Source organism: Notothenia rossii (assembly GCF_949606895.1).
Source record: "Notothenia rossii genome assembly, chromosome: 8".
Classification (NCBI taxonomy): Eukaryota; Metazoa; Chordata; class Actinopteri; order Perciformes; family Nototheniidae; genus Notothenia; species Notothenia rossii.
The window spans coordinates 40,754,821-40,782,778 of record NC_136906.1 but is presented as its reverse complement, the minus strand read 5'-3'; the positions used below and the strand labels follow the sequence as shown (position 1 = coordinate 40,782,778).

Genomic DNA, 27,958 nt, shown 5'->3' with positions numbered 1-27,958 from the left:
GGGGCGTGGAGCGTCCTTCAGTCTCCCGCAGCCAGGCAGACTATCGAAATGGCGGCGCCAGCAGAGAGGATGGAGGTAAGGTGTCCAATAGGAAATTAAATAAACACCTAATTAATTTGTGTACACGCTAAACGCATATCAGCATGATCAGTATTCCAAATGATGTATTAATTGATGGACTTAACGTTTAGCTTTTGTCCTTGCATTCGCTCCAGCTCATGATTCATCCATTTTAGTTGAAGCTAACTTGCTATCGTTAACGTTACTATGTGATGCACCCGCTCATTCATTTGGGGTCGCTCATCGGATACAGCTACATTTTGACTTATACACTTTTGTGTTAGTTTACTTTTACCTATGTATATCGACTTTGAAATCGATGGCCATCGCTATACGTTAAAGCGACTTCTGGTGGCATAAACGTAGTTTTACTTGGTGCGACAGCAAGCCGGCCTGTGGGACCGCATGGGAGCCAGCGTGTTAGCTCAGTTAGCTTTCTGTCTAGCTCAGTGTGAGTGCGGCATCATCCATTACATTACTCCTCTGTTGGTTCAAACACATTCCATGATCAAGTAAACATCTTCCAACAGCGTCTTGTTTTGTTAGCGGCATCACCATCTTATTTTATGACTTGTTGTTTTATTTTATAGTTGTTCGACTTTAGTGACGTAGTAAGTTTAAGCAAACAGCTAATAACGCCGTGAGTGAATTGTCTCTGTGACAATGTGGCCTGACTGTGAGCTGATGTATCGAGGCTTTTGATGAATGTTTATTTGGCAATATCCCTTTTTAGAGGAAGGCCACGATCACTTCAGCACCATGGACCATGTGCTCCATCTTTGTGCGGGCTGGCCTCATTCATTGCCTTCTCGGACAGTCACATCATAATACATTTATTTTGACTTAAACTAAAATCAATATGAATTTATCTATTATTATTTTTTAATTAAGCATACTTAAAAAATCTGTCAACACGTGTGTACATCTATAAAATATAAAGGTGGTAGTACAGTGTTTTAGCTGCACATAATTGCAGCTTGTTTCTCAAGAAAACGTTTGCTCATGCAGTGGCGAGTACTCTGTTCAAAGAATATTCAATTGTTTTATCTATATTGAGTTTTACCTTTACCATAAGGCTGTTTGCTTTGTTAATATTCTGTCTGTCCCCCATCAAGTAAAACTATTGGTTTTATGTTGGGAGCTTCAGTGGGTATAATCTCTGCCAACGGATAAAATTGTATTTTTTCACCAAACCTGACACAATGGCCGAACTTGGGTTGTAATTGTGGGTGTCTTTTGTTGAGATTTCTCAGGGGGAGAGCTCAGCCAAGCCTGCAGCGGAGGATATGACATCAAAGGACTACTACTTTGACTCTTACGCCCACTTTGGCATCCATGAGGTAATTCCCTTTCAACTCGACAAACTGCTGTGCTTAGGTTTTCAAATGGTCAACCCATATAAAGTGTTTCTGTTTTGTGTTACAATATTTAACCCTCCCTTTGTTCCTTGAAATGTAGGAAATGCTGAAAGATGAGGTTCGCACTCTGACCTATCGCAATTCCATGTTCCACAACAAGCATCTGTTTAAGGACAAGGTGGTGCTGGATGTGGGCAGTGGGACAGGCATTCTCTGCATGTTTGCTGCCAAAGCTGGAGCCAAGAAGGTTATCGGGGTATGTGTTGGTACTAATCCAGTTTGAAGGGTTGACCCATGTTAACGGTTGCTCTTTAGTGGCATAAGAAGGCAGTGTGAATTAAAATGTGGCTCTTTCTCTTATTAGATTGAGTGTAGCAGCATCTCAGACTACGCTGTGAAAATTGTGAAGGCCAACAAGATGGATGACGGTGAGTTAGTGGAATTATTCATGGTCCCATCATTGCATGGTTGCTCAATATAGGAATGTCTTGAGTCTCACAGGAACCATGGGATTAAAGGTTGTAGCTGATGACCCTTTCTGTGTTTACAGTTGTCACTATCATCAAGGGAAAGGTGGAGGAGGTGGAACTGCCTACAGATGGCGTCGACATCATCATATCAGAGTGGATGGGCTACTGCCTCTTCTATGAGTCCATGCTCAACACAGTTATTTATGCCAGGGACAAATGGCTGGTGTGTATATTTGTTTATCTCACACATTAAAATAAATGAGTTCCTCTGCACTGTAGTGATGAGGTTTCCCCACAAGTCCAAACAGACACAACAGTACTTGTGTGGTGTGCTGCCATAACAAATACATTTTTATTTTTACCAATCACTTAAAATGTATATTTTCTCCTGGTAATTCCTATGGCAAGTTGCATGTTATTCATGGACTTCAATTCTAGCTAATATGAGAATTTAAGGTAATGTTTGATTAAATAATATTCTATGGTTTATAGAATTGGCATACAACTGCTATTAGACATCAATCATGAGTTGGCCTTGGACATGTGACAAAATGCACCATGTTGCTCGTTTCTCACACGAGTCTGACTTCTGCTTCCCCTCTACAGAGACCAGATGGACTCATTTTCCCAGACAGGGCAACCCTTTATGTCACTGCCATCGAAGACCGACAGTACAAGGACTACAAAATCCACTGTGAGTAGTTTAACATTCATGGGTCTATGTTGTGTCAGGAGACTCATTGCAAGGTTGTTCCTTGTACTTAAGGGTTTACGTTTATAAATAAATGTATTTACTCATGTCTACCCATTAGCCATTTTCTACAACAAAAAAAAAAAGAAGTATCTTAGTGGTCCCATCTAATGCTTTTCTGGTTATTACCCGTCCCCTTGTGTGTTATGTAGCGTTTTCTGCAGGTAAACGGTCTGCAGAGTCACAAACCCTCAAAGTACACCCTGTAGCGAGTAAAACTCTTAACACAGAAAAGACCTGTCTATGCTGCCCCAGAACGCCTCGTTGAACATTTTTCCCTGAGTATAGGGACGTAACGATACCAAGGTCCAAATGGACCAATCCGTGGAGCTCCTCACTCTGCCTTATCTTTTCTCAGCCGCGGTTAGGGATGGGTACCGTTAGGATTTTATCAATACCGATACTACTTATCGATACTAGTATTTTTCGATACTTTTCAATAATTTGGTACTCAAAATTATAGACGTGATTACAAGATGTGAAGATTAAACAAGTCATTTTATTGTAATTTATTACAATTTTATTGAACGTTTTCAATGTCATACCAAGCAGGTATGAGTGTTTGACAGTGTCTCTGGAAGGGGGGTGGTAATTAGGGGCAGTTCATAAATCCATGCAAACATGACCATTATTCAGCTAAAACGAGACGCTGCGTGTAGGCCTGTCGCGATAATCGATAAATTGACTTATCGTACGATAAATAAAAATGGACTCGATAACTTTTCTGAGCTCGATAAATTGCAGTTTACATAAAGATGTGACTAGCATTTTAGCCTGGAGCGCTGTGGCTGCCAGGCGCACTGTGAGGGGCGGGGCTGACACACAGCCAGGTCAGGACACTCCGCGTGCACGTGCAGCAGCATAGCAGCCAAATTAATAATATGGCGACAAGCGGGAGACAACGTGTGACTTACTCGCGGGGAATTTAACGTGAAATGGAATTGGTTACAAAACCTAACGACACATCTCGATTCTCCGGTGTGGCAGTATTTTGGATTCAAACCAAATCAACGAGGCGAACCTACGGACTTGAATGAGCCGGGCGGTGTGTCGCATTGGTTTAAAAAAGGTAGCGACAAAAGCAGGCAATACCACGCATTTTAAACGACCTAAAACACAACCACCCCATTCCGTTTTTCCATCTGGGAGCAAACACGGCAGCTGGAGATGGAGAGCCCCCGCCCGACAATGCAAACATGTTGGTGTTCCTTGCTTGAAAACTTAGAAAAACAGATTTGGATATGGCCTGTTGAGGCATCTGGGTCTTTGACAGTGGACTGTACACTTGACTGTTGTTTTAAGGAGTTTTTTTTTGCTTGTGAGATAATGTGTGCTCATATTTATGAGCACACATTTATATTTATATATGTATATATATGGACAATGCTCGTTGCCAAAAGTGCAATAAGAGTTTAGCATGTAAGGGCGGTAACATGAGCAATGCCCATCCCTAATAATGACTGTGTAAAGTGAAGTTGTTTTCTTGCTCTTTCCTGGCTGCTAGTTCAGTGAGTTTCAGTCATACAGTGATGAGACTTATACCAATGGAATCAGCTGTCATCTGATGTTGTTTGTGCAGATATGGTTAATATTGTCTGTTAGCTGAGTTTCTTCCCGTTAAGTGGGTATGCATCATTAATAGGTTGTTAAAGGCCCAGTGAAGTGCATGTTTTTGCACCAAAATGAAATGGCAGTTTCATTCCTTACATATCATTGTGCCTGTTCATGGCTAAAATAATGTTTAATAATTCATAATTAATGAATTATTAATTTTGCCGTCTGAGCCTAACGGAAGTTGCAGACGATAGTGGCTGTGACGTCACAAGATGTACCCAGTTGCGATTGTAAACATGGCGGAGACTCTGGAAAGTGATACTAGTGTGAGAGAAATGATTGATTTGGACAGCTTTTCGGACAGGATAGATGAAGAAAGTGATCAATCTGGTGCACTTTGAGGGCAACATTAAGAGATTTATGGATACAGCTCTCAACACTCATATGAAACATATATTTCAATAATCAAAAAACATTGGAAGGATTTCTTAACCTATTTTATACAACTAATATTACATAGATGGAAATATTTGTTTACATAGATGACCAAACCCACTGAGATAACTTAGGCTACAGTTTACCTCCCTGAGCTGACGTTATCTCTCTCAGTCCCACAGGAGAGCACTCTCCCTCTCCTTATTGTTGAAACAGCTAATCTCCGTTAGCTCCGAGCTAGCACCAGATGCTAACAACAACCCTGTAACTCTGTCAGTCTCTCTTTCTCTCTCTCTCGAATCGACCAGTGGCCTTTATTTATCATGATCAATCAAAGAATCTACGAAACAATGACACCAGCCAGGCTCACCTTCATCTTTTGGGAACAGAAACATCGCCACTTCGGCAGACTTGACATTACTACAGCCAGCGGCAATGCATCTTTTCCCCTGTGTGTAGCTCCGAGCTAGCACCAGATGCTAACAACAACCCTGTAACTCTGTCAGTCTCTCTTTCGCTCTCTCTCGAATCGACCAGTGGCCTTTATTTATCATGATCAATCAAATAATCTACGAAACAATGACACCAGCCAGGCTCACCTTCATCTTTTGGGAACAGAAACATCGCCACTTCGGCAGACTTGACATTACTACAGCCAGCGGCAATGCATCGTTTCCCCTGTGTTTTTCATCCCTCTTTCTTCACTATCGCCTCCATTGTCAGGTTTTCTCGATTGGCAATCACTTCCAGTCGACTCCGACACACTTTCCAGGAAAATACTAGCTCAAAAACGTTGAGAAATTCGACTTTGAAAAAGAGAAAAAACGAACGGTGGTGAATGTAAACAGTGCGGCGGCGTCCATCTCGTGACGTCACGCAGTAGATCGCAAGCCACGCCCACGAAGGCGAAGGTCGACTGCAGATTTCCCCGGAAAATTCAAAACTCGTCAAATTTGTTGCTATTCCAACATCTTTTGATATGGGTTCCAATGGACAATTTTGGTCATTACTATACGTATTAGCATAACAGATCATGCACAGGTGCACACTTCACTGGGCCTTTAAATGTTAAGAATCCTTGAGATGCTGTTTCTAGCAAGATGTTGCGTCTGCCCCTGTGGTCTTCCCCCGGGAGTCTCACAATAATAAGAGCACTGTTAGGAGAGATGACGAGTGGCATTCACACTGGTAATAAAACCAGTGTGTTACACGGGATGAGGGTTCCCAACCAACCAGAATTGTTTAAACTAAGGAAGTAGTGTAATTCATATACCGATGGCAGCATCGTTTGTCCAGTGCCAGGTACCGGTACTGACTTAGTATCGGTTCTCGATACCCATCTCTAGCCTTGGTACTCCACGGAGTTTCGCCGGCACACACTCAGCCTTATCTTTTCTCAGCCGCGGCTCCGTGGATCTCCACTCACAGTTCGCCACACTGCTCAGACTGAGCCGCTGTGTCTAGCATACCCCACAGCAACCAGGAAACAACACCACTAATCCAGCTCACACTGTCCGCTCATCGGAGCAGCAAGCCCTGCAACGTCCGGCCAACACGGCTCTCATTTGTTTGTAATCACTGGTGTCCTTTTCTGGTTGTTAAAAAACACCATTGTAACGCATCAACACACATCAGAGCACAGTGAGCTCATAGGGAGGGGGGGCAGGACCTCCAACAAGGTGTGTAGGACAGAGTGAATACACATACTATACAGAGATGCTGTATGAGAAAACTAATGTGATTTTGGAAAATTGAACAATGTAAATCTAGTCTAGTAGACCTCAACAGTGGAATTATGACATGATGAAATCGCCATGACATGGGACCTTTAACTCTTGCAACAGTTTCATATAAAACATTTTTTTATTTTGTTTTCACCTCGGTCCTTAGCCATGATCCCAAAACCAAAGTACACATCGCACAATGAAATGTGTTGCCGCCCAGGCATTTGACTAATTAGTTCAACCCTTGGCACACGACTGGTAAGCCGCACATTTTAATTTCTGCTCTTGTGTCTGTATTAGGGTGGGAGAACGTATATGGTTTCGATATGTCATGCATCAAGGAGGTGGCAATTAAGGAACCCCTGGTTGATGTGGTGGATCCTAAGCAGCTGGTCAGCAGCGCCTGTCTCATCAAGGTGGGTGGACCAATGCTTGCGTTGAGATTGTTATGATTTTCAAATAGTGTTGGCGCAAATAGTGTTGTCATTCGCAGTAAAGTGTTTCCTATAATAAACTCTGACTCCTCCCTTTTGTTTTTCAGGAGGTGGACATCTACACAGTGAAGGCAGATGATCTGACCTTCACCTCCCCGTTCTGCCTGCAGGTGAAAAGGAATGACTACATCCATGCCTTGGTCACCTACTTCAACATAGAGTTCACCCGCTGTCACAAGAGGACCGGCTTCTCCACCAGTCAGTATAATTACTAATGATACCATTGGACAGTGTTCTATCGCTGTATATGTGTCCTAGTGTAAATAATAACCATATTCCACTCTGTAAGACACTCAAATTGTGAGTCTTCGATATGTGTTTGCATACCATGGATTAGAATTGGCAATTAATTAGCACTGGTAATTCAACATCTGTAAACTTTGGTCAAATGGTAACAGTAACACCGAGCATTTTTCCCAAATGGTTCTTAATGAGATGTAACAAGTGATACTGTTGTACAATGTAGATGCCTGACTTTTGAAAACAGTAGAGATGTTTCTACAGTACCATAAGTACAAGGCTGTGTGTAAATGTATTGGCTATCCAAATGGCAGAGGTGGGGACTCGTGTCACATGTCTTGACTCGAGTCGCATATATTTGGACTTGAGACTTGCTTGACTAACATTGATAAAAAACTTGACTTGACTTGGTATTCATGACTTGAGACTTGACTTAAGCTTGAGACTTATACCATGAGATAGATGACTTGAAAGGTCTTGACTAGGCATGGGCGGTATCATTTTTTTCATACCGTCATTTTTTCATACCTTGCTGACATCATACCGTGGTATACGGTATATGACGGTATCAGTCCCAATTTAAGGGGTAATTTGTCCCCCAAATTTTTTTTTCTCACTATATCAACAGCCAGCCCAACCAAAAATATTTTCCATCAGCCGCCACTGACGGTATGACCCGGGTCGACTTGAGTGAGGTGGCGTTCGGCGGCAAATAGATGTTTCGAACGGTATATTATATGTTCGGTGTAAAATGCAGCCCGAGCCGGTAGACGCTCGCAAAGTGCCGCGACGTGCGCGCAAGTGCAAAACAAGGGCTGCATACATGACACATTGTGCAAATGGCACATTTTGAGATCGGATACAGGACGCGTTTGTAGATGTCCGACGTTGTTTCCATAGTGAGCTAAGTTAACAATATACCATCATACATAAACATTTTCCGGGAGTAAATACTTGACTTATGTAAACTGTGTTCGTTATTCTCCCGTCCAGGAGAGAAGCTTTAAAAGGAGACTAAATGGAGTCTCTGTGAAAGTTCAATTGGGTACTTTAATTAAAAAAGGCGCGGGTTGGTCACAAGCATGATATTGTTCAGTCAGACAAACAGCTGTGATCCGCTCCTCGTTAGGGAAGCCAAGAGTTGGATCTCTCCTCCGGTGCTGTTATATATCCTCTGCTGGCTCCTCCCCGCCTGCTGTCTCGCCTCGTCTCCAATGTCCGTTGTTACATTTAAACAGAGGATTGGCTCCTTTCACATCCAATATATGCGCAACACGCCTTTTCTCCTCATATTCTCTTTCATCACTTTTCATTTAACACATTCTAAACGCTGTAATCAATACTCTAAAAAATACTTCTCGGCTCGTTTGGTTTCCGGTCATTCCGGATGTTGTCACATGCTACTCTCGTCTGTAAACAATAATGTATTCAAATAAACTGTACCTTCATTTAATATTCAGCATGGTAGTATCTCGACATCTATAGTTGTAGTGTTAAATCAGTAGGCTTCGGTTTGCACCACTCCATATCATTTCGCTACTAAATTCACCTCTTTAGGAAATCGTATATTAGCCACATGCTACATGCGTAGATGAAGGATTTTCAGAATAAAAGCTTAACTGCTTGTGCACAAGAATTTCTGTTTTTTCAGTATAAAAGAGCATTAAAACTGACGGCATGTTTTAACTACATTTCCCCATTAAAACATTGATTTTAATTTCTAACACTTATTGAATAAAGTTTGCTATATTCACTAACTAGTTTGGCAATATTATTCCATGCATGTGTTAAAAACCTTATTTCCATTTGATTCATTGGATTACTCGCGTCAATGTTTAGCACTTAAATGCTTTCGTTTTTAAAACCGTCCGACCTCGACTACAAAACCATCAACCAGTTGCATAGGATTAAAAAAAAATGTCAACACTCACTCACCCCGTCTTAAACATTCCCAAAGAAGTGCCTCCGCCTCTCGTTGTGCTGGATGAAGTCACTGGCGACGAGTAAACCCAAAATAGTCCCAAACAGGCGCAGAGGCATTTTTCTTTTTTACTAGTTGTCCGAGTCCGGGGCCGGCAAATGCTGCCGCCATCTTGCTCAGCTCAGCTCTGTGCTGAGCTCTGAGAGCGGGAAAGATGGACCGCCCTCCCCTGCCCTCTGCTGGCGCGTGCTGTGCATTACAACCAATGTCGTCCCTGTCAAAACTCCGTGTCAGTGTAATAGAATGAAACGCATCTATGATTTGGCGCACAGTCTGTGACGTCACTGTATTGAAAATCATACCGACGGTATTTCGAAATACCGTAATACCGTCATACCGCCCAAGCCTAACTTGACTGTTAAAAATTAAATATTTGCGTTTGTTTTTGTAGTGAGATATTACGTTTAGTTTTAGCGCCATGCGTGCAAACCTGGCAACCCACTAGACGGCAGGAGTCTCAGTTAACTTGGCAGCGGCTAGCTTTACTCCAAAAATAGTGAAGTTTGGATTCAAGGATTATTTTGTCGATGACGGTAATAAGTAGGGATGCACGATATTGGTTTTTTTGAAACCGATACGATAACTTCCTGCTTCTCAAGACCGATAACCGATAATAATATAATATATATATATTAAATGTACCTGTAGTTTTTTCCTCGTTTTAGCCCTGGGGTCGTCTCAGGCAAACTTCTTGCCTTTTTCAAAAGCCTCGTCGATAGGTAAAAGCCCCAGTGCCTTTGCAGCTGGCTTTGGATTCGCCGCTAGTTTAGCAGCGCAGGCGTCTTCGTACGCTTTTAACACACCATCGTAGCGATGGCGATGTTTCAGGTGACTAATCAGGTTGGAAGTATTATAGCTCGTTGCCTTTTTCCCTCCTCGTGGAACTTCTGCATTGAATTTGTTAATACAAATAGCAAGCGAACTATCTAACTCTGAAATTTTGAAATAGTCCCATACTACCGACGACATGTTTGTTTACTGTCCTGGCTTCACGGCCGCACACCATTTACATCACAGACAGGCATGAGTTAGGGAGCGCTGGATTTGTGAAAAACTCCCCTCTTCCTAAACCACTAATACCACAGTACTGGCAAAACGGGAGTAGCCGAGTAAAAACAAGCGCCCCTCATTCCAATCCACCCACACCGCAGTATTTTTTCTTTTTTTACCCCAAAAATATATTTTATATTATCAGGGCTATTAATACTTTTATCGGGATGACGTCATAATTCCTAATATCGGATCGTGCACCACTAGTAATAAGAAGGGAACAGCGGTATGCAGGGTCTGCAGCATAAAGATCAGTGACACGACCAGCAGAACATCCAACTTCGTTCGTCACTACAAAAAAAACACAGAAAGGTTCATGGTTGTGTTAGCTAGAAAGCTAACGTTAAGTTTAAGCTACGTTACACTTGGTTTCCAATCGATTAAGCAAAGAGAAGACAAAACGGCAAACAATAGAACCGCCAAGGGATCCAAGGGATTCATTTTGACTAACCCTGATACTGACGGGCTGTCGAGAGAGAGAGATATTATTTCCCCTGTGTTATTATCAGAATTTACTGTAAACTGTTGAATAATGTAATTCGTCTACTTTTAGTAGTTTGTTTAAATGTTTTAGTGATGTTGTTTTTGTTTGTAGAAGTGCGTCATTCCTTGATTTATTGTAAAATGAATCTGAACTTTTTTGATCTGTTATGATGATAAACCGAAGCAATTTCTAAATTAACCCAATTAAGTGAGTTTTAAATCGTCCTACTTCGTTTATAAGGAAATGATGAAGAAAAATTAAAATGATATGTAGGTGCTGTTGGCGGTTCTAGTGTTAACAGACATTTCAATTAAATATGTGTAATGGCAAATGCCATATATGATTTTCTTAACTGGAATTCTGCCTTTTTTAACAGACTTTTTTGAGTCCTAGCTATATTGTCTGCAGTTCTAGGGTTAATATTAATCTAATATGATTGTCGTCGTTCTAAATTAGATTTCAAATGATTAACTGTATGTAATGAAGATCATAGTGTGGGTTGAATCAATTTTCATAACCACTGTCTTTTAACTGATTTTAAATGTGGAAACTGGGCTTCATCAGAATTTCGTGTGACTTGACTTGCTTGACCTGACAGTGTTTCCCCTAGGATGGAGTCATAGCAGCGGTGCTAAGGCACGTGGGCCCAGCATAATGTAAGCGCGGAGCGCGCGGATTTTTTTTAGTGCGTGCGAATTGCGCCCCGCGAATGTGTTTCTATGAGTCAGCACAAGAAAGGCTCTTGAGGCCTAGTACCAGGGCCGGTTCTAGACAATTTGCTGCCCTAGGTGAGATTTTAGGCGACATTTTATGTGTAAAGAATAAATAAAAAATCTCTACAAAAGACAAATACACTGCAAAAACAGAAACTTATTGACATAGGTAATAGACGTCAACATGGTTTCAAATGTATTCAGTATTGTATGAACATGTTTGAAGTGGGGGGTGGACGTCACATCCTCTAGGGGCATCCGGGGGTATGCCCCCCCGGGAAGATGTTTTTTTGAACATTTTACAGTAAAATGCTTCAATCTGCTGCACTTTGAGCACACAATTACTAGAGACCTGATCTAGGGGTTACAACTCAAACACCCATATGAAAAAGATCGGTTTACATTTTAATCAAATAAGTATGTGAACATAACCAATAACCTACCATAGCCAATAACAAATAAATGTAGCTTATTTTATTTTTGTTCATTCATATCTTATTTTACCTAGTTAACATTTATTTATGCATATTTTTGTATCCAACTTTAAACTATATTTTTTGATTACTGTCCTATATTGGAATGATTTCAAACCTGTTTTTACTTATCCTAATAATTATAAAGGAGTGCCTTGGAAATATGTGTTTACATAATTTGTAGTCAAACCGTTTGAGACCCACTGAGAACTTGGAATAAAATTAAATACTCAGATTGAAAAGGGTGTTACTTTTACTTAATTATGAATGTTGTTACATCAAGGCCGAACATTTGGATGAGCGCCAACGGTCAAATGTTTTTTCCCTCCCAGAGCTACCAGCGCAGCGCCCCCCAGATCTGGCGCCCTAGGCGACCGCCTGTGACACTATGCCAGTAACACAAATACTACAAATCCACATACAGTGATGCAAATTAGTCGCTTTTCAGCGCCTCCCGCTTTTTGAACGCTGATTTGGGTGACTTGTGTAATTCGTGGAGAACCGAAGAGTTTTTGTTTTGGGGGGGGGGGTCCGTCAGTCCGACTGATGGACAACTTCTCACTTCAAAAAAGAAGAAATCTAGACCGCAAAATAATTAAACAAGCGAGTGCCTGTTTTTCCTGGCCAAGGACAGGTTCCTTGAACAAAACACGAGCGTACCGTGTCTTCACGTGGTTATGTCTCGTCTGAAGGGAGTGTAGACTTGAGTGCTGACGGAGAGCACCGGAACGCCGCTCCAGCTCTTCAAATATTGCAGTACCCATAAGGAGCCGTACACATGCTGCAGTGTTTGCGTGGCTGTGTCTTTAGTTGTAAGCACAGTGGCGATCTGTTGTTATTAGCATCTGGTTAGCTAGCTATGCTAACGAATTTAAAGAGCTTTTCTACAACCAGGTGGAAGAGAGCTCTCTCCTGAGAAGCTCAAATAACCTCAGCTCAGTGAGGTTAAGGCACACATTGATATTATCATTATAGTTATTAATGAGACATTAGAGACTAAATGAAAAACAGGTATAAAATGCAATATGACAGGAACAAAAACGTTGTCAAAAATAACAAGAATAGAGTTTAAAAGGGGTGTGATTTGTATAATATATCCAAAAAGAAGAATCTGCTTACAGTTCTGTTTCATATGGGTGTTGAAAGATGTATCCATAGATCTCCTCATGTTGCTCTCAAAGTGCACCAGATTGATGCTTTTAACTTCAATCTTTAAAAAAAAATCTTCCCGGGGTAGCATGCCCCACTAGAGGAAGTTAGGTCCCCTTCCGCACTTAAATCATGTTCACATGGATAGGATACTAAATACATTTGCACACATCTTGTTTGCATATATTTCTGCCACAACCGTGCACGTGCGTGCGTGCATGCGCGAGTCATGGTAAGATATCTGGATTCAGAGGTTGCTTTTTCTTTGCACAGCATGAAAGAAAGGCCAAATTAATGGGCTGTGATTTTAGTTTTTAAGCAGAGGTTGAGTTCAATCATTTGTACAGCCCTCGGAGGATGTTGTAAAAATTGAAAGAAAAAAGGTCACCCACCCCTGCTGTAAATAATATTAAAAACCCATGATTTATAACTTAACATCTGTCTCCTATTGATCTGAGTATATTATAAAGAATAGCCACTTCATTGAAGTATTATAGCACAGGCCTTTGTCAAATTGTACATAACGCAGTTTTTTTTCTGCTTCGAATAGTTCTCTCTTTTTTCACCATATGTGTGTTTGCATCACTACACATAACAAACAATCAAAATTTTTTTTTCTTTTAGGTACCTGAGTGCGACCCTAGCAGCAGCGCTCATATTTCAGCAGCTGCGCTGCCACTATTTGTATATAGGGGAAACACTGCCTGAGCAATGACTTGACTTGCTTGACTCATCACAGTGACTTGGGACTTGCTTGATACTTGTAGGTCAAGACTTGCACATGTAGGATTTACTCCCACCTCTGCCAAACCACTGGTATTGGTATCTGCTACTTTCTGTAATTATGACATCTTAGTTGTTACTGAGATTTACTGCATTAGTAAACATGAAGCTTTGTCTGTCATATGGAAGGGAACCATGATTTCATCAGTAGGTTTGAGAAACGACTGATTTTTTTTCCTGCCTAAACAGAATTAAGTTTCTTGATATTTGGCTGCATTTATGGGTTAAACCCATCCTGCTCTGAACCACTATGATGGGTTCATGCTTTGGGCATTCACTTGGATCAAATTAACATCTTCGGAACTCCAAATTATAGATTTTTAACAGCAAACTGCTTTTCACTTCCCTCCTCAGGCCCAGAGTCTCCATACACCCACTGGAAGCAGACTGTCTTCTACCTGGACGATTACCTGACTGTGAAGACCGGGGAAGAGATCTTTGGCACAATCAGCATGAAGCCAAACAGCAAGAACAATGTAAGCAAGAAGTTTGGAAGTTCTTATCTACTCTTGTGTTTTGTTCGTTTTGTCTGACACGTTGTGTTTTCAGAGGGATCTGGACTTTACTGTCGACCTGGACTTCAAAGGTCAGCTGTGTGAGGTGTCGAAGACGTCGGAGTACAGGATGCGTTAGAAGTCTCTGTCCCTCCTGGTGTTAGTTTGTCTTGAGTAGAGGACAGGTAATGCTGTTTGACTGAGTCTGTACACTAGTTTGATGCTCCCCATGCAGCAACATTTTAGAAACTTCTTTTTTTTGTGTTCATTTTCTTGTTCAGACGTTAACAGTATTTAAAAGGTCTTCACATCCTCGGTCAATGTGAGTTGTCATGGTGACATAGTCGCTAAACATAACTTGTGTTTGACATGTGCCCGGTGTTTGAGTCCAACGTGTTCTGGGTTTCCCCTAAGTTCTTGTCTTTGCTTGAGTGACACCATGGCCGCCCACATGTGTGCACAGTAATACTGTCAGTCACTTTGGGATCTCCTTATGTTTGATTCTGATGAAGTCTTGTGTCATAGACAAGACAACTGTGCATCAAACACCAAATGCCCTGTTCAAGCCAAAAACAGCCATGTTTAAGAAGAAACAATGTATATCATATTGCAATTTTTGGAAAGATAACTTCAGATCCAAATGTTTACTTCAGACTAAATACCGTAACTTTTTTTCACATATTTAGTTTTATAAATGAGCTGTCATGCCACCATTCCAAACTTTTTTCTTTTTTCTAGCTGTGGGCAACTTCTCCTTTTTAGGAGAATGATTAACAAATGGCACAAGTAAAAATGTATTGACATAAGTCTGAATACTGTGACTTAATTAAACCCTACTGTTCTCGCGTAACTGTGAACTATAGACTTAAAGCCTGCTTAGAATCGGTGTGTTTTATATTTGGACAGCATTAGAGATGCTATTCTTGCAGGCAGCACAGTGAGCTGAGATACAAGAGGCTGATTCAAACATGCTCCTGTTGGGGCCTCTGCTGAGTGATGGCTGGGTAGCAGCATTTGAGATGCTCAAGATATCATCTTATGGCTTTAATCCGCTCACACCCTCGAGCATCAGTATGTCCATTAGTGCTTCACATAAGGAGAAGATGGCAATGTGTCCACTGGCCTATATCTGTCAGTTTGTCTTGATCCAGTGGTAACTATGTTGGCACTGCTGGGAGCTCTGACCCCTTGTTTTTCTCTTTTGTATTTTTGTCACCTGCTTGTTTTTTTTAAAGAAAATAAAACTAATAAACTTTTATTGCATTGGCTACAGAAGTGTTCTATGAAAGCATCTCTGTAAAGATGCGTAGCATTACTCCATTGTGTATCCTCTCGAGTTAGTGGTCTGTGATCTGCATATAACAAACTTTGACTGAGCCAGGAGTTGTAGCTGCACCTGTGTTCAAAAACAGGTTATCAAATTCCACATTGAGTCACTGTAAAGAGATAACTGTTTTCAGGAAAGATTCTTCCAAAAAATGAGTCTGCAAAACTCATTTTGGTCATCGATGGTTGTGCAAAAAAAATAAGAAGCACTAAACGACTACGGTAACGGGTCCCAAGGTGGGTAGACCGGCATACGCAACGCTCTGGGGGTCCAACGGCTCCGTGTGTAAGCCCTATATATGATCATTTTCTGATAACGATGAAATAGCCCACCTCCCTCTCCTGCTGCTGCTGGGAAGAAGAGGGGGAGGAAAAGAGAGGCAGTCACCGTTTATTAAATATTATTATACAGAGAACAGAGTCATTATCAATTTGTTTTAAATCTCAATAAATAACAAAGAAGACCTCTGACCGGCACTTTTCTAATTTTGTACGGAAGATTGAAACTTTAACGGACATGTTGACCGGCGGAACATTTTTTTTTACGGAAACTGCCGCACGGTCCCCTCGTTCCTTGGAAGAGGCAGGTTTTTTTCATCTGCTGGTGGACTACCTGAGAGATACAGCAGGAGAACACGCCGTCCACCGCGGAGAATAAACAGAAGAGCAACCATGGCAACCATGCTCCGGGGTCTTCTTCGCTGCTTTTGGTGTATTTCGGGCGGCAGCAGCGCCACTTACAGGCCTGACATATGTACTACATCGTTTCCAGCGTTCTATTGTGAACGGACACGTTAATGAATCGAATGCATGTGAACGGAATACTTTTTTCGCTTGCGTATGCGTTTTACCGTGCGGGGCCGGGGTCTAAGCCAAACTATATCCGGTCACAGAGATCTGCTATTTTAAAGTAAAGTCAACACATATCGACCCTAAATATAGTCTATATTAAGAACGAGAAAAGTCTTAACATATATATCCTTTTTTGTAAACGTATGACAAATGTGTGAGGGTGATGACGTCAGAGCATCGTCCTATGTGCTAGGGCTTAGCCCCGGACAGCCCCAGCCCAATTTAACCCCTGGGTATTTGTGAGGGAGCTCCTATATGGCATTACCCCGCTGAAGCTCACCAAAGTTTAACATATTTCATAGTTCAAAGTTTTGTCAATTGTTTTGTTTATTGGTCAAATACTCATTTCTAATGGTTTCTGAGGAGTTTTACTGGAATGAAAGAGCACAGGGTACAGAAGCAACAAAGCAGCATACTGCATTAAATCTGACCTTCACAGAGGTTGAATTTCATGTGGAAAGGAGGCTTCAGTAGTCTGTCTGCACTCCGTTTAGTTTTGCTATCTTACAATCAATATAGTAAATGTGAGGTAAAGTGTGTTGCCAAGGTAAAAGGTTAGAACTCAAAGTTGCGATGAGGTCTTAAAATGTATGGAAAGGGTCTTAGAAACAGTTTTAAATTTGACTTCAGGATTCCTGCATATACCCTGGTTTACCAATGATGTCACACATTGGCTGTACGGTAATCCAAGAGGACATTTTACACGGCCAAATTCCGAATGTATTGAAACTCCAGACTCAACGTAAGAGCTTGAGCCTCTTCGGGGGGTGCTAACATTTAAACATACACTTCTTTACTTTGTCCGTTATATGTAGAAGGTATTGCTTTTTTGTCAGTCATGTTGTTTCCATAGCAACAACTTCAAAATAAAAGCATCTAAATAAAACAAAGTTACCCTAAATTACATTTAAGACACTGCAATGAAAGTAACAAAAACAATGTAATATCCTTTTCAGTTTCACAAAACACAAATTGGGTTATTTACATAATTAGGTACTCAACTTGCCTTGCCATACTCAAAGCATTGGGAGGGTTGTTAAAATGGTGACCGAGGCTTCTGCTAAGTACTTCTCACAGGAAAAGAGGGATGTAGGGATCAGAGCTCAGGGCCCAGGAGTTCAAAACTTTTAATCCCTATCTAATCAGATCAGATTTGGATTTTGGGGAGTTCAACACCAAAAAACAGGATTAGGATCACTTTGATATCCGATCAGGAAATCCAATCCAAGCTTTAATCTGGATCAAATCTTCAAAATGGGTAGTTCAAACCGATAACACAGGATTGGAATCAGTTTGACCCCAAAAAACTGGATTATCCTGATCCCACCAGAGGGGTGGATTTCCAGTGGATTACCAGAGCAACATGTACTGTACAATTTATTTTAAAATATGTTTCAATTTAAATAAAACGTTTGTTAACTGAAATAATACACAATCGTTAGCCTTCATGGGAAATACATTTTATTTTTTCCATTTTTGCTCAGGTTTGTGGTGGCTTATTTTGTTTTCAACCAAATGTTGATGACAAATGTTTATGCTCATAAAAGTATCACAGCAAAGATTGTCCATCAGAAATGTAATTTAGATTAAAGTAAAAATATCTTCAAAAAAAAAAAAGTCCGTCATCTCCTTTAAAAAGTAATTGCGGACAGTAGCATCTCGCCCTGCACCACCACTCAGTCTCATTTAGAAGGAAATCCATAGGTGGGCCTAGATCATCAGCAGGTGCAAGGGGCTCTGGGGGATCATCGATAAACAGCAATATTGTGTAGCACAATACAAGCCAGTGTTATTTGGCATGCTCCTTGGGGTTCCACTCTCAGATAGTTGAAGCATGCAAAACGCCTCTTCAGTACTCCATTCAAGCGCTCAATGGCACACCTTGTTCTTCCATGGGCGTTGTTGTAGCGCATCTGTGACTGCACGTCCCTGTCTGTGAGGGAGTGTTGGCCGTCGGAAAAGGTGTCATCACCCATGGTAGGAGTGGGTAGGCACTGTTGTCTAATATAACTCCAGTCGGCCTGTTGGTTTGGAATTCAGTGAACAACCGGCTCTCTCTGAAGATACGTGCATCGTTGACTGACCCAGGCCATCTCATAACACAGTTAGTGATGGCAATGTCAGCATCTCCCACAAGTTGCACATTGATGCTGTGCCTCCCTTTCCTGTTGACATATTCCCACTCCCTCTGACGAGGTGCTTGAATATGTACATGGTTGCAGTCGATCACCCCAATGGTGTTGGGCATGTCTCCCAGAAGAAAAAACTTCTGCTTCACTTTGGCAATCTGGCCATCAGTGAGAAAAGTCACAAGTGATCCAGCAGGCGAGCCAGTGCATCAGACACAGCTGTCACCACTTCACCCACTGTTGTCCTGTGGACTCCCATGCTGTCAGCTATGACCTCATAGAATGTTCCACATGCGTAAAAGCGCAGGGCAATGAGGACCTGTTCCTTTACAGTCAGAGCATGACTCCGCAAGGTTCTGCATTGCAGTTGTGGCCTGACCAGATCAGCAATGTAGTTGATGTCATCAAGTCCAAATCGAAAACGATTGTACAGTTCTTCTGTTGTGTACTGTTGGAGAGGTTTGGGGCGCTCGGTGTGGACCCTTTGACGGTAACCTCTTCTTCCAGCATGGAATATGTGAACAATCCCTGCCATGACTGTGTTCTGACTGTTGTTTCAGTCAGTAGGCCTACATCAGTCTCTGAATAACAACTAATTACAAATACACAACTGGAATGCATTTCCAGATTGGTTAGGGCCTGTGGTTGATTATGTAATTAACAGCAAGGCCAGACCTATAAAACTAATTGCTAACCTGACCAAACCATTGAGTTGGAAAGATGGACAAAAAGGGGCCTAATTTTATATCTGCTGAGACCCATGCACTGCTGCAGGGTGTAAGGAACAATTATGACTCCATAGTCGGTAGCTTTAACAGAGAGGGTGGAGCGACTAAAGTAAAGAGCGGAATATGGATGGAAGTTACAGACAATGTGAATGCCACAGGATCTGGACACAAGAGGACGGTGGACCAAGTGAGGTTGAGGTGGAAGAATTTGAAGCAGCAAGCTACCAAAGACCACAGCCAGGCTAAATACCCACAGACGGGTAACACACCATATAAAAGGGGACAATACACAGATGTGGTACTTGATATCATTGGTGGTCAGCAGTCACAATCTTTACATGGAATACCAAACGTTGTACTGGATGGTGAGTTGCAGGTATGTGTGATTTTATCCTTGTCCCTATAGAACTACAATTATGTATTTCAATACATTCGGAATTTGGCCGTGTAAAATGTCCTCTTGGATTACCGTACAGCCAATGCGTGACGTGATTGGTAAACGTAACGGACCCCGAACACATCTTGTAGGCCGAACACATATGGTACTGACACCGGTTCTAGCCAATTTGACCCCCCCCCCCCCCCCGTACAGTAGAACAAATAATGATCAATAGAGTATCCAAGGAATACAACATATATAATATATAATGAATAAATGAAAAATCTACAAAAGACATTCACTACAAAAACGTATTGACATGGGTAATATACATCGAAAGAGCTTCAAATGTGTTCAGTATTGTATGGACATTGTTTGAATTGCGGGGTGGACATCACATCCTCTAGTCTAGGGGGGTCCGTGGGTATGCCCCCCTAGGAAGAAATGTTTGGAAATTCTAAAGTAAAATGCTTCAATCTGGTGCACTTTGAGCACTCAATTACTAGAGACTAGATCTAGGTGGTACAACTTTAAACAACCATATGAAAAAGATCGGTTTACATTTTAATAATCAAATAAATGTGAACATAACCAATAACCTACCATAGCCAATAACTACCGAGCCCCTAAAGCAGGGCTTCTAAAACTCTGGTCCAAGGTCCCGATCCGGACCGAACTGCAAATCAATCCGGACCAAACCCTGTGTCCCATTATTTATATATATATACACACAGTGGGGCAGAAAAGTATTTAGTCAGCCACCAATTGTGCAAGCTCTCCCACTTAAAAAGATGAGAGAGGCCTGTAATTGTCATCCTAGGTATACCTCAACTATGAGAGACAAAATGAGAAAAAAAAATCCAGAAAATCCCATTGTCTGATCTTTAAAGAATTTCTTTGCAAATGATGGTGGAAAATAAGTATTTGGTCAATAACAAAAGTTCATCTCAATACTTTTTTATATACCCTTTGTTGGCAATGACAGAGGTCAAACGTTTTCTGTCAGTCTTCACAAGGTTTTCACACACTGTTGCTGGTATTTTGGCCCATTCCTCCATGCAGATCTCCTCTAGAGCAGTGATGTTTTGGGGCTGTCGCTGGGCAACACAGACTTTCAACTCCCTCCAAAGATTTTCTATGGGGTTGAGATCTGGAGACTGGCTAGGCAACTCCAGGACCTTGAAATGCTTCTCCTTCATTGCCCGGGCGGTGTGTTTGGGATCATTGTCATGCTGAAAGACCAAGCCACGTTTCATCTTCAATACCCTTGCTGATGGAAGGAGGTTGTCACTCAAAATCTCACGATACATGGCCCCATTCATTCTTTCCTTTACACCAGTGGTCACCAACCTTTTTAAGCCCAAGATCACCGACCTCGGCCTAGGTGAAAGGCGAGATCTACCTATTGCAGAATTGAGTGAAAAAGACGGGCCATACAATGCTTCCAATTTGAGGCCTTTTATATAGGCTAATTGCATCTGAATTACTGTTACAATGAAGGCTCCATATTTAGCTCATGGCATATAGGCAGGGGTAAAGTGCTATTGGGGGGCGGACCTCACCTTCTCAAGGGGGGTCCGGGGGATGCTCCCCCGGGAAGATTTTTTTTTAAAAATTGAAGTTGAAAGCATCAATCTGGTGCACTTTGAGAGCAACATGAAGAGATCTATGGATACCTCTCTCAGCACCCATATGAAACAGAACTGTAAACAGATTTTCTTTTTCTTTATGGATATTTTACAAATCACATTAAACTGTATTCTTGTTTTACTGCCATATAGCAGGCTATTTCATACCTGTTTTTCATTTATTCTCTTATTGTTTGTATAACTATAATGATCATATGAAGGTGTGCCACGGAAATAATCTTTTGAATAATTTGTGACAAAACTGTTCTAAACACTCAAGAGTCCTTTAGCTCACCTGAGCCCCTCAGTCTGACAGGAGAGGACTCTCCTCCAGCTTGTTGTGGAACCCAGCTCCTTATGTCCGTTAGTGCAGCTAGCTAACCAGATGCTAACATCACGGTCCCCGCTAGCACCGGTCCCTTTCTCTCCCTCACTCCCTCTCTCCCTCTCTATCACACTAAATGCGATATCGCCACACACACACAGAGCCGAGCTTGAATGACACAAGCACACGTGTATTTCCATGCAACTCTCTGATTGGTCTGGTGTGTTGCCTCTGTTGCGTTCACTGAACACGGGAAATTACAGTCCTGCCGTCGTCTCTTGTGTCATGATGAGGTTCACGTAAAGCACGGTTAATGTATCATATTATTGAGGTGTCTCAAATATACGTCAATCAAGTGGCACCTGCTAACGGGGTGGTGGATGATAGGTTTACTTCTAAAAACGTATTTTTCAAACATTATTATTTAAATTTTCTTTTTCTTTCTTTTGTTACTTTTTTTTTAACGGTCCGCGATCTAGCTGCACCACACTCGTCGATCGCGATCGACTGGTTGGCGACCACTGCTTTACACGGATCAGTCGTCCTGGTCCCTTTGCAGAAAAACAGCCCAAAAGCATGATTTTTCCACCCCCATGTTTCACAGTAGGTATGGTGTTCTTTGGATGCAACTCAGCATTCTTTCTCCTCCAAACACGTCTAGTTGGGTTTTTACCAAAAAGTTCTATTTTGGTTTCATCTGACCATATGACATTCTCCCAATCCTCTTCTGGATCATCTAAATCAGGGGTGGGAAACCTCTTCCCTCTCAAGGGCCATTTCAATTTTTTCAACATCCTCCGAGGGCCGTACAAATTATTGACCTCTGCTTAAAAAAAACTAAAATCACAGCACATTCATTTGGCCTTTCTTTCATGCTGTGCAAAGAAAAAGCAACCTCTTAATCCAGATATCTTACCATGACTCGCGCATTCATGCACGTGCACGGTTGTGACATGACCACCAAAACAGAAAGATATGGACACAAGATGTGAGCAAATGTATTTAGTTTCCTATCCATGTGGACATGATTTAAGTGGGGGAGGACCTAACCTCCTCTACGGGGGTCCGGGGGGCATGCTCCCCAGGGAAGATTTTTTTTTTAATGTTGAAGTTAAAAGCATCAATCTGGTGCACTTTGAGAGCAACATTAGGAGATCTATGGATACATCTCTCAACACCCATATGAAACAGAACTGTAAGCCGTTTTATTTTTCTTTATGGATATTTTACAAATCACTCCCCTTTCAAACTGTATTCTTGTTTATTAATAACAACTTTATTTTACTGTCATAGTATTTTATACCAATTTACTTTATTATCTTATTTTTTTATAATGACTATAATGATCATATAAAGGTGTCCCTTTACCTCAGTGGTTGTAGAAAAAGCTTCTTATATTCGTTAGCATAGCTAGCTAACCAGATGCTAATAACAACTAAGTTATTGACTGTATGACAGATGAACAGATCGCCACTGGGCTTTCAACTAAAGACACAGCCACGCAACAACTGCGGCATGTGTACGGCTCCTTATGGTTAGGCATAGGGCTGCAACTAACGATTATTTTGGTAGTCGACTAATCGGTTGATTATTTTTTCGATTAGTCGACTAATCTAACGATTATTTCTGTCACACCCTCCATCTCTGCTTCCTGTGGGCACGGCTCTTTTTCCGGGCTCCAGTGCATGTTTTACCTCAAGTCTGCACACCTGTGAATGTCACCCTGTTGTCCAGTCCCAGGATCAATTCAATCGCATTTTATTCTTGTCATTTCGCAGACCCTTGTTAATTATTATTTTAAGTTTGGAATTAATTACAGCGTCCATAAAGCTCTAGTGTGCTCTACTACGCTGTAAGCTTGGCGCTGTTTAGCAGCTCGTTGGTGGACACGCAGCCTCAACATAACTGAAATAGCGTTTGCTTAGCAAGCATTAACCATGAGACGTTCTGTTTTCCAACATGTAAGCTAACGTAAACATGACTATGGCTAACTTGCTCAAACTTACCCATGATCCAAAGTAGCAGTCCTCACGGTTCCAGGGTGCTTGCGTTTTAAATGCTCGTGCATCACTGTAGTGCTGCCGTGGAATGCCAATTCCCCTTTACAAATTCTGCATTTCACTGACTTCTTTGGCTTGTCGTCTGTGAAATACTCCCACACTTTCGAAACTCTCGGTCTCGCTTTTTTGAGCTCTTCATCACCCTCATTCTCTCTCCTTTCCGCCATCGTTCGTATTCTTTCTTCTTTGTTGTTAGTACAGAATGCAGTCATGGCAGACATTGGAGAGTATACTGCCCCCAGCACTTCCTGTAGTGCATTGCAGTTACAAATGAACATTTGCGCAGTTTTGAATTAATGTTACCGGCTCTCTGATTGTTTTTATACGACGCGTCGACACAAAAATTCCGCGTCGACAAATTTTTATGATCGACGTCGTCGATTATGTCGACTAATCATTGCAGCCCTAGTTAGGCTATTGCCATTTTTGGAAGTGCCGGAGCGGTGTTCTGGTGCTCTCCGTCAGCACTACACCTCTGTCAGACGAGACATAATTACCACGTGATGACACGTTAGGCCCGTGTTGGGTTCAAGGACCCTGACCTTGGCCAGGAAAAACAGGTACTCGCTTGTTTCATTTTTTTGCGGTCTAGATTTCTTTCATTTTTTTCTTTTTTGCGTGTGTTTATAAATCACCTCGAGGGCCGTGCCAAATGGTCTCGCGGGCCGTATACGGCCCGGGAGCCGGAGGTTCCCCACCCCTGATCTAAATGCTCTCTAGCAAACTTCAGACGGGCCTGGACATGTACTGGCTTAAGCAGGGGGACACGTCTGGCACTGCAGGATTTGAGTCCCTGGCGGCGTAGTGTGTTACTGATGGTAGCCTTTGTTACTTTGGTCACAGCTCTATGCAGGTCATTGACTAGGTCCCCCCGTGTGGTTCTGGGATTTTTGCTCACCGTTCTTATGATCATTTTGACCCCATGAGGTGAGATCTTGCGAGGAGCCCCAGATCGAGGGAGATTATCAGTGGTCTTGTATGTCTTCCATTTTCTAATAATTGCTCCCACAGTTGATTTCTTCACACCAAGCTGCTTACCTATTGCAGATTCAGTCTTCCCAGCCTGGTGCAGGTCTACAATTTTGTTTCTGGTGTCCTTTGACAGCTCTTTGGTCTTGGCCTTAGTGGAGTTTGGGGTTGTGGACAAGTGTCTTTTATACTGATAACGAGTTCAAACAGGTGCCATTAATACAATTAACAAGTGGAGGACAGAGGAGGCTCTTAAATAAGAAGTTACAGGTCTGTGAGAGCCAGAAATCTTGTTTGTTTGTAGGTAACCAAATACTTATTTTCCACCATAATTTGCAAATAGATTCTTTAAAAATCAGACGATGAGATTTTCTGGAATCTTTTTCTTCTCATTTTGTCTCATAGTTGACGTATACCTAGGATGAAAATGACAGGCCTCTCTCATCTTTATAAATGGTAGAACTTGCACAATTGGTGGCTGACTAAATACTTTTTTGCCCCACTGTAGGTATGGTCCTACACTATATTATTCAAATATAGCATGATAGGTCCACTTTAAATGAGTTTCAATGGTACCTGAAATCCTTAAAAATAGCCTACAAAAAGGATCCAAAGCTCAATGTTTATTTAATATTCTGAAAGAATTCCCTACTGATCCGAACTGAAACCAACCCGGTATCACAGCAAGACGTGAACATTTGACGATTTACCATGCTGGGAGACGTGAAGATGTCACGATTTCATCCCTTCAAACGTGACAGTTACACAGTATTGTTAACCAGTGGAGAAATAACCGGAAATGCCAAGCAAATGCTACCCCGACGTAATGATTTATTTTTTAATAGTCACATTCGATTACGCCAATTTTCTTATTTCCCCAGCTGGTCGACACCTCTTTTAGCAGAAACAAAGGCTACATTCATGTATTAAATCGATGTTAATCCATGCGTGTGGATGTGGAATTAACGGACGTGACGTTGTGCGATTGAGTTGCCAGGCAACAGCTTTGGTTCATGTTAATTTACAAACTCTTCAACTACAACCGTAGTTATATTTAAAAACATGTTAGAAGGCCTCACAAAATACTTTAATGCAAATTAAAATGGAAATGTGAAGGAATGTGTCCTCAGCTCGACGATTGGATGGTTTAACCGCAATGCATGCTGGGATTTGGTGTTTATGTGATGTGAAATCTGAAAACGTTTTGTAAAAATAAAATAATACTTTATTTTCCGAGTGTGCTTGCTTTTCTCTTTGAAAGTCATCACATAACGGCATTGTAATACACGGTTCGGCTGCATTAAATATTACATATCTGCCGTAGTTCTCTATTTATAGAGCCCTGATGAAAAGACTTCTAGACAAACATGAGGAACTGCCGCCAACACTGAAAACGTGACGTGGATCATAAATATATCGGAGCAGAGCGGCTGGGCCTTCTTCCCCATGTGTTTGTTGGGGATGAGGCTTTTCCGCTGCTGGACAACCTGCTGCGTCCATTCCCTGGACGTCAGCTCACGCGTGAAAGGAGGCTGTTCAATTACCGCCTCAGCCGGGCCAGGTTGGTTGTTGAATGTGCGTTTGGCGTCCTCGCATCACAGTGGAGAATGTTCTGGCGTGTCATCACCACCAGCTCGGAGGTAACAGAGTTGTGTGTGAAGGCCACCTGTGTGTTGCACAACTTCCTCCGCAGGAAGACAATAGGAAGGCCATCACGCACACCTGTCGTCCCTGTCGTCACAGAGCCGAGTGATGAAGCTCCAACCCTGCGCGATGCACCTAGGATGGGCTCAAACAACGCCACACGCCGATCCATCCAACTGCGGGAGACCTTCTGCTCCTATTTGAATGAGGAGGGTGTAGTGTCATGGCAGCATAAAGTGGTGTAGGGTCACCATGGCTCCTCCAAACCAAAAGCTCTTTTAAGAGCTACCCATTTTCTTTAAAGAGCAAATATTCCGAATGAGCCATTTTAAAATCAAACATTCCTAATAAACATGTTTCTTGAATTGATATTATTATATTATGATATGACTAACAACCTTTTTCTTTCAGCCCTGTTTTTAATGATAAACCACTCATAATTTCAATAGGTTTTCACATGAACAATTACAGAAGAAAGCACATTATATATACCGACATACATGAAGCTTCTGGTATGTTGCAACTGACAAACCACATGAACAAGTGAAGACACAGTATAGCCATAACATACTTTAAATAATGTTTTATTTGGTAATGTTGTGAGTGAAGTGTGTGTGATGAATGATGAGTGTAAAAAAATGTAATGTGGATCAGTATGTGTGAAAAAATTATTAAATTTTAAATTGTCCTGGTCCACGTAAAAAATGAACTGGTGTATCCCGAGGCGGACTCTTGCCCTCTGTCCCCTTGTCATCAGCCTCATGGTGGGCAAGAGGCTCTTAAAAAACTGCAAGTCCTCGTCCTCCTCCACCACTGGTGGGGTTGGCTGGGCAATTGCTGGGTAATTGCTGACAGCAGACTTCGTTCGAACGAGGACATCTCCCTCTCCCTCTCCTGGTGGCTGGCTCACTCTACCTGGCTCTCTTCCTCTGCCACCAGGGTGGATGGAGGCAGGGTCTGCCGGGGGACATTGCTGGACGTCTCACGGTCTATGATGAATGGGGTTAAAAAACCCATCACTGCCATGAAACGCCAGGGCTTGTACCCCCCTGCAGACCCTGCCCCGCTTCTTTTTGCCTCCTTCTCCATATTCTTCTCCTTGCGGAACCTGTCCCTTAGAGTCTTCCATCTCTTTTTGCACACATCCTCTAATAAAATGAAATGAAATAATAAAGTTAATAAATAATAAAGTTAATTTCTTGAATTTACTAAATTATTCCTCCATTAATGAATGCTATTTTTATGCTACATTCCATGCTGGCTAAATATACTGTCTATGCTTGATAGCTGTGCATGTATTATATGTTATGTTATATATTATGCTTATACTTATTATATTATATATATTATAATTACATTTTTTTATTAATATATATTATATGTTATGCTAAATTACTAGCTGTCCATTCAATGTAAAACGAAGTAAACTGGATATAAACTCCCCAAACAGTTGAAAACCTACCAGTTTCACCAACTGTCTCTGCCACCTCCCGCCATGCCTGGTTCCTCCGGTTTAGGTCCCGGTAGGTGAACAGAGTACAGTCATATTTGTGTTTTTGTTCTTGTTTTGTTTGTCGACCTGACTCATAATGTAAAGCGTCTTTGGGTCTAGAAAAGCGCTATATAAATCCCATTTATTATTATTATTATACAGGACTGGGACACTTGCCACGGCAATGATTAATTTATCCTCCATTTTATGACA

General features: G+C 41.7%; 1 protein-coding gene and 1 pseudogene across 3 annotated transcripts; one reads left to right on the top strand and one right to left on the bottom strand.

The window, feature by feature from the left end:
• The first annotated feature begins 6 nt into the window (after nucleotides 1-6).
• prmt1 (protein arginine methyltransferase 1) lies at nucleotides 7-15,471 on the top strand. Of its 2 annotated transcripts, none has more exons than XM_079641804.1 (10): nucleotides 7-75; nucleotides 1,314-1,400; nucleotides 1,519-1,674; nucleotides 1,783-1,846; nucleotides 1,969-2,111; nucleotides 2,495-2,582; nucleotides 6,653-6,768; nucleotides 6,894-7,044; nucleotides 14,074-14,195; nucleotides 14,269-15,471. In XM_079641804.1, exons 1-10 carry the CDS (start codon nucleotides 49-51, stop codon nucleotides 14,350-14,352), a joined length of 1,038 nt encoding a protein of 345 aa, XP_079497930.1. In that variant the 5' UTR covers nucleotides 7-48; the 3' UTR covers nucleotides 14,353-15,471. The 2 variants fall into 2 exon arrangements, with proteins under 2 accessions (XP_079497930.1, XP_079497929.1); XM_079641803.1 differs by having other exon boundaries at nucleotides 22-75; nucleotides 1,305-1,400.
• LOC307014090 (putative nuclease HARBI1) lies at nucleotides 14,838-27,925 on the bottom strand (annotated as a pseudogene). Its single transcript, XR_013810552.1, has 2 exons — nucleotides 27,716-27,925; nucleotides 14,838-27,401 (listed from the first exon to the last, which is right to left on the bottom strand). The product of XR_013810552.1 is annotated as a putative nuclease HARBI1 (transcript).
• Between the last annotated feature and the right edge of the window lie 33 nt (nucleotides 27,926-27,958).

What these genes read in the sequence shown, in the direction of transcription:
- prmt1 (XM_079641803.1), top strand. Translation starts at nt 49, where the DNA reads ATGGCGGCGCCAGCAGAGAGGATGGAG. An exon ending in GCAGCGCCTGTCTCATCAAG is followed by an intron (nt 6,769 to 6,893) that starts GTGGGTGGACCA and finishes TTTGTTTTTCAG; the next exon opens with GAGGTGGACATCTACACAGT. An exon ending in GAGGACCGGCTTCTCCACCA is followed by an intron (nt 7,045 to 14,073) that starts GTCAGTATAATT and finishes TTCCCTCCTCAG; the next exon opens with GCCCAGAGTCTCCATACACC.